Source organism: Typopeltis vanoorti, chromosome 19, assembly GCF_054136105.1.
Source record: "Typopeltis vanoorti isolate ZY-2024b chromosome 19, IOZ_Tvanoo_1.0, whole genome shotgun sequence".
Taxonomy (NCBI): domain Eukaryota; kingdom Metazoa; phylum Arthropoda; class Arachnida; order Uropygi; family Thelyphonidae; genus Typopeltis; species Typopeltis vanoorti.
The window spans coordinates 53865917-53878165 of record NC_143567.1 but is presented as its reverse complement, the minus strand read 5'-3'; the positions used below and the strand labels follow the sequence as shown (position 1 = coordinate 53878165).

Sequence of the window (12249 nt, the reverse complement as noted above, 5' to 3'; positions counted from 1 at the left end):
TGGTTTTATTAAGGTCTTCTCTAACAGTAGAAAAAGATGATGGAAGATGATGAACTAGAATATTAAACTTTGGTATAATGTTACTTCATACAGTGAAAAAATTCTCTCAGAAGACTCCAGAGATATATTATCTCCAGAGTTATAGATTTATAACTCTGGAGATAATATCATGACCACTTCTTTATGAATTGACTGAATATTTCTCTTTATAAAAACTAAGGATTTTTTGGTCTCATTACGTTGACATAAAAGTTAACGTTTGGTATCTTGTATATGATGAGCTTTAAGAGACCAAAAAGTCTCTTTAATCATGCAGCAGGTTGGAATTACCTAGGCTGATTTGCACATTTTGAGGAATTTAATTTTGTTTAGGCACTTGGCTGTTTCACTAATAATTTGTCATAGAGATTACACTGCTTTGAATTATGCTCTCTGTAAAGCTCAGAAATATGTTGACTACTTGAAACATTTAAATTAAAAAATTAATGCAACAGAAGATTTATGTTAGAATTTTTAATGGCATCATGTTTTTCCCACAAGTATCAAGTGTATCTTCAATATGAATTAAAAACTAAACAAAAAAACACTAAAAAAATTAAAAACTCAACAATATCGTTAGGACTTTGGACCATGCTGTTCTACTTTATTTAGGTGTGATTGACATGTACTTATCATTGAGTCTGTGTTACAGATTATCATAAAAAAAGCTAGTTTATATGAGATTACTATTATGTAACACCTCCAGGGAGACCAAAGACTCATCAAGGGAGGGCATCTACTCTACAACTCTCTGTCTCCACCACTCTACCAACCACATTACCTTCAATCATATTTACAAATGCCATCTACTGCCGACCACCACCACCACTAGTATTTTCACAGACAATCACAAACATCAATGTCCAATGCAGGATTCAAACCCACAGCCTTTTGGCCGGAGAGCGGATACACTAATCACTCGGCCAACCAGGCCTGCATTACCATAAAAAAAGTGGCCATTATTCCCATTCTCCCCTTGCATGTTAGACTCAGTGGCTTATAACAGCCTAGTAACTCATATTCTTTGAAATTTTCATATTCTTGGATAGGGTGATTAATCCTATTTGTATATTGTATTTCAGCTACCAATTGTGTGTTCATGTAGATTTGTCTGTTTCAGGGTGAAAAACCCAAGTTTCCTGGAGAACAAAACCTTGTTACCTCTTTATGAATTCACTTTCAACCGAAATGCCCTGATAAATGTTTTTTTGCATCCCAGACAGGATTAGAATGCAGGTCTTTCCAACTCAAATTATTTATTTTCTTTATGGCGCAACTGGAAGAGCAATGGAATATTGTGCCTTTTGACTAGAAAATACCTAAGTTCCATTCTTGTTGTAAAAAGAGGAATCTTTATACAGTTTTTTCAATTGAAGGTGAGTTTGTTATCTCAAAGGTTGGTTGATTGGTAGCGCCTCTGCTACTAATGGCTCAGCAAAAAGTTAAGCAAGTTTGAGCGTGGTTAGTAGTTGTAATGGGTCAATGCTGTTGGCATACTCTTCTTCGATGAGTCTTTGGACTCCCTGGAGGTGTCACATAATAATAATAGTAATAATACAGAGGTAGCAGTTATTCCCCTCCAAGAAACTTGGGTTTTTTTATCCTGCATACAGGCAAATTGGCCAGAGAATACATATAATTTACAAACAATAAATACTCTGTGAGCCCCTAGACTCCTTGGAGGTATCACATTATAATAATAATCAAAAGACATTGTCAAATCTGACTGAGCTCCAGAGGCTTTCCAGGAAGACATCATAATGTAATTATATGCTTTGCTTTTATATGAATAGAAAATATAAATGATCATCTATGAATTAGCCACTGAACTATCATATTTTCCTACTCGGAGGAAAAATGGATGATGGATCAGTTATAAACAAATAAAATTTAAATGGCTAAATAAATAAAAACAAAATGAAAAATCACATAATCAGTGACTGGAAATTAACCAATAGTTGTGAATACAGGTGTGGTCTCATGATTTAAGATGTTTTCTGCAACTGCTCATATTATTATTATTATTATTATTATTATTATTATTATTATTATTATTCAGGCCTCCAAGGAGTCAAAAGACTCATCGAGGGAGGTCCTTCCTAAGACATAAAGTCTGTCAAGACTCATCGAGGGGAGGTCCCCCCCCCTGAGAAACACAAAGTCTATCATACCACTCTTTAAACTCACTGACCGTTCTCGCTCCCACCACTCCATCAGGCAATGCATTCCACGGCTCAACCACCCTCCACACAAAGAAACCACTCCCTACCCTCTTGCTCACAGTTTCCTTTCGTAACTTCCAGGAATGGCCTCTTGTCATCACTCCTTCCCGCTGATCAACCAAGCGAAAGAACTCCCCAGTGTCAACCCTGTAACCACCTCTCAACAGTTTAAAAGTCTCAATCATATCACCTCTCCTTCTTCTATCCACCAAACCCTGCAATCCATATTCTCTCAGCCGATCCTCATAACTATCCTTGTACAGTCCTGAAACCATCTTTGTCATCCGTCTTTGTATCCTTTCCACAGTTAATTTATCCCCTTCAAATCCTGGGGACCAAATCTGAGAACAATAGTCCAAGTATGGTCTGATCAGAGACTTATACAACAGAATGATAACCCTCTTATCTCTGCAGGTCAGTGTCCTTCTCATAATAGCAGCAATCCTCTGTGTTACCTTCACCACCTTTGCAATATGTCCCCTAAACTTCAGGTTTCTATCAATCATCAACCCCAGATCTCTTGTCTCCCCTACTTCCTCCAGTATAACTCCTCCCATAGAGTATGCAGCATCCCATCGATGTTTCCCAAACCTCAAGACCTTACATTTTGCTGTATTAAACTGAAACCCCCATTCATTTGCCCATCTATCTAGCTTATTTAAATCCTCTTGCAGGGCTACCACATCTTCACTATTACTAATAATCCTTCCCAGCTTCGCATCATCTGCAAACAACTGAATATCCCCCTGCAATCCACTGGCTATGTCATTGATATAAAGGTTAAACAATATAGGTCCTAGTACTGAGCCCTGTGGGACCCCACTTGTAACCCTCTGCCTCCTGGAAACTGCTCCACCATCACAACTCTCTGGTACCTATCAGACAGCCAATCCTGAATCCAGTTGACCAATCTGACATCCAGACCCATGTGCTGCAACTTAAATATCAGCTTATCATGTGGCACCCTGTCAAATGCCTTCGCCAAGTCTAAGAAAATTGCAGTATATGCCTTTCCCTCATCTAACGTTCTTGTAACTTTATTATAAAAGGCTAGCATATTGCTAAAACAAGAGCGTCCTTTCACAAATCCATGTTGATTCTCACAGATAACATTACCCTCATCTGCCCAATGCTGTATACGGTCCCTCACTACTTTCTCCAAGATCTTAACAACTACTGATGACACACAGACTGGCCTATAATTAGACACTTCCAGTCTGTTACCACCCTTATGCAATGGCACTATCTTACCTTCCTTCCATTCCCTGGGCACCTTTGCCAAAGCTAGACTTTCATTGAAAAGCCATGTTAAAGGTACTGTCAATTCCCTAGCACATTCTCTCAAAACTCGTGGTGAAATACCATCCAGTCCCACAGCTTTACTGACATCCAGAGTACTCAGTATCTGAAACACACTCTCCTCCTGTACCTCCAGACCTCGAACCAGTCCTATCCCTCTAGCATTAAAACTGACTCCTCTAGGATGAAATACTCCAATAAAGTGTTCATTGAACAATTCCACTATGTACTCTGCATCAGTCACTCTATTCCCATTTTTATCCCACAATATCATTCTTCCACAGTCATTTCTCCTCCTACTGGCCACATAGCTAAAAAATTCCCTAGGATTTTCTTTGGATCTTAGGGCCAATCTGCTCTCATATTCCAGTTTCGCTTTCCTTACCACACTAGTCACTCTTCTGGCCTGTGTCTTATATTCCTCATGCATCTCTTCACCTGTCTCCTTATATCTCTTCCATAGCCTCTTTTTCGCATGCAATTCCTGTTTAATATTGTTTGTCATCCACTTTACTCCAAATTGCGTCCTCTTCTTCACTCGTGGTATGCAACTTACCATTGCTGATAACAAATATTCTTTCACAATTTCCCATGCACTGGTAATATCCGGGCCTTCCAATTCCTCCCTCCATGAAACTTCCCGAAGTTGACGTCTAAGACTATTATAATCACCTGCCTTATAATTCCACATAAGTTCTGTTCCCGTCTCTTTGATACTCCTGCATGTCTATTCATTTTCCAAGTCAACATATGGTCACTCTCTCCAACTGGTGGGAGAGACGTCAACTCAGTTATTATCAACTCTTCTGATGCTATAACCAAATCCAAAACTTTTGAACCTCTTGTTCCCTCTGTTACATGTTGCCTAAGACATTTGTCCCTCAAGAATTCTAGAAATTCCATTCCCCTATTGCTACATGCATCTTCCTCTCTCCAATTTATACTACTGAAGTTAAAATCTCCCATAACAATCATTCTTCTTGCACTTGCCAAACTTAGCTGTCTAAACATCTCCTGGTCCCCATCCTCTGTGCTCCTGGGTCTGTAGCAAGACCCCACTAAATATCCTGTCTTGCCTACCTCTACCTCACACCATACGCTCTCAAAATCATTTGTCTCACTTCCTTCGAAATTCTTTACTCTTAGAGGACATAGGTCATCACTTATCATAAGCAGTACCCCACCACCACGCTTTCCCCTCCTAGCCTGACGAAAAATGCTCTACCCAGCGACTTCTATTCCTGTTGTTATATCCCCTTCTGTCAACTACGTCTCAGTGATCGCAATAATTTTTGGCCAGGCTGATGCTATCTGCGCCACCAATTCCTCTCCCTTATTCCGGATACTCCTGGCATTAGTATAAAGCATATAAATGCCATTGTTTCTATACCCAACATTATCCCTTCTAGACTCCACTGGGCTCAGTGTTACCTGATGTCGTCTCCCTTCTCCCAAGTATCCATTCCCACAAGAGGCCACCCCTGCTATCATCCTCCCTGGGACACACTGACTCGTTCAGAACAGCAATCTCTCCAGATGCCTACGTCCTTCCTCATTCAAATGTAAATGGTCTCTTGCATACAACTCCTCTCTTTCCTCAAACGCACTCCAAGCATCCACATATACCAGTCCTCTCTTGTCACACATTCTCGCTATTATGCCATTCAATATCACCGCTCTTCTGCTCAGCTCATCATTATCATACCTAGGCAACACGAACACTATTTTTCCTCTCTCTGTCTTCTTCCGTACAGTCTCAAGCAAAAATCTCATATCTCTCGCTGCCCGACTTACATTACCACTCAAGTCATTCGTTCCTACCATCACAATCATCTCATCCACCCTTTCACCTCTCTTAATTGCCATAGCCACCCTTTCTATTGTTCCTCCTGGCAAACACTCCTCACGCATCCTATCTTGAACACCACGGATCATTGAGTCGCCATACATTATACCTCTTACCATTCCCTCGCTCCTATTGTTTCCATTCTCTCCTCTTCTTTCATTCCCATACCTCTCTCTTCTACTGTTTCCATTCTCTCCTCTTCTAGCACTCCCATACATCTCTCTCATTCCCTCTCTCCTACTGTTTCCATTTTCTCCACTTCTTGCACTTCCATATCCCTCTCTCATTCTGTCTCTGCTACCACTGTTTCCATCCGCTCGTCTTCTAGCATTCCCATACCTCTCTCTCATTCCATCTCTCCTACCGTTTCCATTCTCTCCTCTTCTAGCACTTCCATATCTCTCTCTCTCATTCCGTCTCTCCTACTGTTTCCATCCTCTCATCTGCTAGCATTCCCATACCTCTCTCTCATTCCCTCTCTTCTACTGTTTCCATTCTCTCCTCTTCTAGCACCCCCATACCTCTCACTCATACTCCCTAAATTCTCTCTCTCTCCTACTCTGATTCGCCTTGCATTTATCTCTTCCATTCTCCTAATCTTATCTTTCATACTTATGCTCTCATTCACAAGACATTCCACCTCCTCTTTCAACTCATCTATCTCCCTTTGCAGGTCAGTCACTCTTAATCTAAATTCACTCTCCCAAACAAAACCATCTCCTAAACTTCCACAGTCACTCACACCTTCCACACTATCAACTATTATTTTCTCATTCTCTCCTATCATACTACTTGTCTTCCTACATTCATTCCCCGTTCCTGGAGCAACAAAGTCGGATATCGATATATATAATGTACTTATTTCCTCCAACTGCCTGCATTTTGCGCACATACGCTCTCCACTCTCTTTAACAAGCCACATATGTATGAAGATAGTTTGTTTTGTTTATTTATTACAACACTTTTTTATATTTGTTGTTTATTTTATTTGCATAAATACATATTTATGTTTTTACTTTTATTATGAGGTTTCTTCCAGAATCACCCCGCTGGCTATTAATTCAACAAAGACATGACGAAGCAAAAAGGATACTAAAGCAGGCAGCTAAGAGAAATAAACGAAATGTTGAAAACATAGATGCTGTTGTAGAAAAGTTATGCTGTCAGTTAAAAAAGGTAAGCTTGATCAGACTAAATTACATTCAATCCATCAATTACAGAATGCCACATTTTGGATTTTAGACCCCTATCATCTGTCACAAAGTATTGTGACGGTGGTGTGTAATGTAGTATATTCCCCTAGTAGTGAGCAATTGGAGGTGTCATATATTAAGATTAATAATAATAATAACAACAACCTCCAGGTGTGCAATATATTTTTGCACACCTTGTTGTCAAAAGTGTTCAACTATCTTCCCTCAAAATGGAAGATACTGCATTACTTATGAAGAGACCACTGTATTTCCATTTTTCAAGAATAATAGGGTCTATGTTTCATTATTGTTGTGTTGTTATTGTTTTTATACATTCAAAAGCTGTTAAATAATTTATCACATAAACGCTGCTATTAATAAGATGATGATAATGCTTTGCATGAAATAATTAAAAACTCTCCTGAGCAGAAAAACTACAAAGTGAAACTAGAAAGAATGGTTGCACATTCTACATTGCAGTTCCAGAATTTCAATAGAAAGATTTTTGTCCAACTCATTATACTGTGCAGAACTGTTAGAAATCAGTAAAATGAAAATCGCCAAATGGAAAATAAATTTGAAAGACAATGAATTTTCAGTGGATGCAAATGAAAATCAAGGAAACTGTTTCTGACACCTATTACTCAAAGCAATAAAAAAATAATAATAAAAATAAATAAAAAAACTTAATTCACAGCTATCTATCTCTGACAGCCAGAAAACATATGACTGAAAGAAAAAAAAAATTCTATCATTACGAAGTCAATCATTTTGAGGGTAATGTTATCTGTACAAGTCAACATTGATTTGTTGTCCGCACAGTTAGCCTAGTGGCTTTGTGCTTCACAACCATATGCCTCGGGAAGGAGTGTCCTAGGTTCGATTCCCATCAACGACGTCAGGAGCTTAAGGATCTTCCTCAGTCATAGCCAAGTTAGCTGGGCTTGGGTGTGGACAGCAGGGTTTTTTCCACCAGTTTATCTGGTGTTTTTCATCCCGCAAGCAGGCAAACCAGTTCGAGGACACACACGGATTACAGTCAGGAATACTGACACAGCCTTAGGTCTGATTTGTCAGCTATGCCAGTTCCGGAGCACGGATAAAATTTGGGGGGGGGGGACTAGATGGTACCATGAATTCCCGAAAAAAGGGGGAACGCTGTGTCATCACACGGAATTTATTTATTTTATTAACATTGATTTGTTAAGGGGTGCTCTTGTTTTAGTAATATGCTAGCCTTTTATAATGAAGTTATAAGAGCAGTTGATGAGGGAAAGGCATATACTGCAAGTTTCCTGGATTTAGTGAAGGCATTTGACAGAGTGCCACATGATAAGCTGATATTTAAGTTGCAGCACATGGGTTTGGATGTCAGGTTGGTCAACTGGATTCAGGATTGGCTGTCCAATAGGTAAAAGAGAGTTGTGCAGTATCAATGAGGCAGAAGGTTACAAGTGGAGTCCCACAGGTACTGGGACCTATATTGTTTAACCTTTATATCAATGACATTGTCAGTGGGTTGCAGGGGGATATTCAGTTGTTTGCAGATTATGTGAAGCTGCGAAAGGTTATTAGTAATAGTGCAGATGTGGTAGCATTGCAAGAGGATTTGAATAAACTAGACAGATGGGCAAATGAATGGGGATTTCAGTTTAATGCAGCAAAATGTAAAGTCTTGAGGTTTGGAACACATCGATGGGACACTTCATACTCTATTGGAGGAGTCATACTGGAGGAAGTAGGGGAGACAAGAGATCTGGGGTTGATGATTGATAAAAACCTGAAATTCAGGGGACATATTGCAAAGGTGGCAAAGATAATCCGGAGGATTACTGCAATACTGAGAAGGATGCTAACCTGCAGAGATAAAAGAGTTATCATTCTGTTGTATAAGACTCTGATCAGACTGCACTTAGACTATTGTTCTCAAATTTGGTCCCCAGGATTTGAAGGTGATAAATTAACTGTGGAAAGGGTACAGAGGCAGATAACAAAGATGATTTCAGGACTGTACAATATCAGTTATGAGGATCAGCTGAGGGAATATGGACTGCAGAGTTTGGTAGAGATAGAAGAAGGAGAGGTGATATGATTGAGACTTTTAAACTGTTTGAGAGGTGATTACAGGGTTGAGACTGAGGAGTTTTTTCGCTTGGTTTAACAGCAGGAAGGAGTGAAGACAAGGGGCCATTCCTGGAAGTTGCGAAAGGAAGCTGTGAGCAAGAGGGTGAGGAGTGGTTTCTTTGCATGGAGGGTGGTCGAACCATGGAATGCATTGCCTGATAGAGTGGTGAGAGCAAGAATGGTCAATGAATTCAAGGAGTTAATGGAAGTTTTTTCACTTGGCTATGCTACCAATTATATATTTGGTTTAATCCTTTATCCAAGTGTAAGCAAACAAAGTTTACTCCTGAAGTATTTTCAAGACTGGGGCAACTCGTGGTAAAGGTGGGATTAGTTCCGATCACTTCCCTTAGTATCCCATAATGCAAAGCATATCTCCTAGCAGACATGTATATTACTATGCGTTAAGGGAAGGGTCACTACCCAGACTGGTTTCGACCTTTATTGAGGTCTTGTCAGTGCGAGCCATACCCAGAAATGGTGATACTAAGGCAGAAGTCATATCACTGTATACCAGTTGCTAAAAGGTGTCAACATCTTATTACTAAAAATTCTCTGGATTAGAGATAGTTCATGGATGTTTTTTCACTTCGCTATGCTGCCAATTATATATTTGGTTTAACCCTTTATCTAAATGTAAGCAAACGAAGTTTGTGCCTGAAGTATTTCCCAACCTGAAGTATTATCCCACCTTTACCACGAGTTGCCCCAGTCCTGAAAATACTTCAGATGCAAACTTTGTTTGTTTACACTTGGATAAAGGATTAAACCAAATATATAACTGGTAGCATAGCCAAGAGAAAAAACTTCCATCAACTATCTCTAACCCAGAGAATTTTTAGTAATAAGGTGTTAACACCTTTTGGCAACTGGTATATGGTGATATGACTTCTGCATTACTTCCACCTTAGTATCACCACCTCTGGGTCTGGCTCCCGCTGACAATAACTCAATGAAGGTTGAAACTGGTCTGGGTAGTGACCCTTCCCTTAATGCATAGCAGTATATCCACAAGGAGATGTGCTTTGCATTATGGGATACTAAGGCAAGTGATCAGAACTTATCCCACCTTTACCACGAATTGCACCAGTCCTGAAAATACTTCTGGTGCAAACTTTGTTTGCTTACACTTGAATGAAGGGTTAATCTCAATATATAATTGGAGTTCAAGGAGTGGTATGATAGACTTTGTGTTTCCTAGGAAGGACCTCCTGTGATAAGTCTTTATGTAAGCCTTAAGGTAACACCTCCATAGAGTCACAGGACTAATAGGAGGCCATTCTACATTGTACAACACTAGATGATCCACCATCAACACAACAATATTTTTGCCTTTTAATTGCATATGTTCTCTCTAGCCAGTTTCCACTTTTGCACGAGGATAAACATTAAACTTCTGAATGAGACTGAGTAACTTGCTTTCAATTGAAAAAATACCATATAAAGATTTCTTTTGTCACAGCAAGAATCAAACCTAAGTTATTTGAAATCAAAGAGCATAAGTCCTGTCAGTACTCCCCAGTAGTCTGTGGAGGGCATTTATATGACTCTGAGACAAGAATGTGTTAGTCTTTTAGGAAAATTGCAAGACTATACCCAGGAATAATGTCACTAATCCTAAGTATTGTATGAATATCAATAAATGACTTACGTATGTAAAAATTTTGTGTGACGTAACAAAAAAAGTATATAAAAATTGATAACAAAATTACATATATAAAGTCATACATAAAAAACCTTGATCAGGCTACATATGGATTAATGTGCATCGATTCGGTCCCTTGGTTTTCATTTTAATGAGGATATATTAGAAGAAATCCGGAGAAAGACTGACTAAGGTGGAACTGGTCTTTAGGATGTGTAATACGAACGCAGACTGAAGGGATTACAGTTTGCAAATTGTGAATAGGAGGAAGAGAGGGGATATGACTGAGATGTTTTAGTTGATAAAGGGTTGTTACTGGGTTAATGTAGAAGAAATTTTTCATAGGGAAAATGGGGTAGAACAAAGGGGATGTCCTTGAAAACTGTATATGGAGAGTGTGAGCAAGGGCATAAGCAACAAGTTCTTTGAATGGAGAGTGGTTGGTAAGCAGAATGCATTGCCTCTTAGTGTGGTGAGTGGAATGCAGTGAGCCATGAGTTTAAAGCATGGTTCGATGGACTTTTGTATAACTGTGTGTACCTCCCATGATGAGTCTTTTGACTTATGGTGATGGTTTAATGGAATATAAGCAGTTCACTGGGAAAGGATTTAAAACTATTTTAATTCTTCAAATGTTTTGTCTCAGTCACAGAGACATCTTCAGGGAGTATAAAATAACATTTATAACATACATACACAAGCTGATTTTTAAGAGCAGCTGCAGATTCCAAAAACACTCTTTCTTTTCTAAATTTGCTTTGTTGAAGCATGGTGATTTTCCCCAGTTGATCCTATGAGTAGTATCCAATGCAGGGGTTGCAAGAATAGACTGACCATAGTCATGATTGTAGATGCATTTTTTTGTGTTGTCTATGATTGGCTGATCTACCTGTGTGCCCAAAGTATGCCAACTTGCAAGAAAAGTGAGCTTTAGATACACCAGGAACTGAGAAAGGAGGAAGCTGGTCTTTAGTGGAACTGATAAGGGTAACTAGTTTTAGGTGGGGTTAAAAGCTATACAGAGGTTGTATTACTTTAAGGACCTGGCTGTTTTTTATGTACCCCCAGATGCAAAAGATGGTGATGGCATTCCTAAAATCCTTCTGAAGAGATAGTTGAGGAATGAGAAAAGGATTGATTTCTTTTAATCCTGTAGGAACTGTAGCCATTGGATAGGAAAATGTTGTGTATATAGTTGAAGTCTCTCGAGAAAAGGTTTCACTGGAACAAAGATCATAAACTCTATTGGTTAGAGTTTAGTGGATGATTGATAGTTGGATCGCAGTGCCAGTCTCCTCTCATATTCTAATTTTTCTCTCCTTACAATACTAGTCACTTTCCTAGCCCTGAGCCTTATATTCCTCACAAAACTGTTCTCCACTCTCTCTTTATATGCCTTCCATAATCTCTTCTTCTTCTGCAATTCCCTTTTTATTCCTTTTGTCATCCATTTGACTTCAAATTGCTTTATCTTCTTCACTCGAGGTACACAATCTGTCATTACTGTCAATAATTTTTTTTTCTTAAGTATCTTCCATGCACTATCAACCCCTAATCTTTTAAATTCTTTCATCCATTGCACTGTTCCAATCTGGTTTCTAAGTCTATGATAGTCATCTGTCTTATAATTCCACATAACGTCCTTCTGTTTTGATACCACTCCTATGCCTGTTCTAAAAGTCAGGACTACATGGTCACTCTCTCACAAACGATGGACAAGTATGTCATCTTAATCACAATCAGATTCTCTGATGCTATGACCAAATCCAAAACTCTTGATCCTCAGGTCCCTTTCACCACATGCTGCCTAAGACAGTTCTCCCTCAAGAAATCCAAAAATTCGGTTCCTTTATTACTGTATGCTGTCCTTTGCCCAGTTTA

The 12249-nt window shown here is 39.1% G+C and overlaps 1 protein-coding gene across 1 annotated transcript in view; it reads left to right on the top strand.

Moving 5' to 3' along the window:
* LOC150096125 (organic cation transporter protein-like) overlaps positions 1-12249 on the top strand; it is a 127949-nt gene that overhangs the window by 51892 nt on the left and 63808 nt on the right. The window contains exon 6 of the mRNA XM_090408946.1: positions 6435-6582. Coding sequence (XP_090265072.1) covers positions 6435-6582 — 148 coding nt within the window. The remainder of the gene's footprint in view (positions 1-6434; positions 6583-12249) is intronic.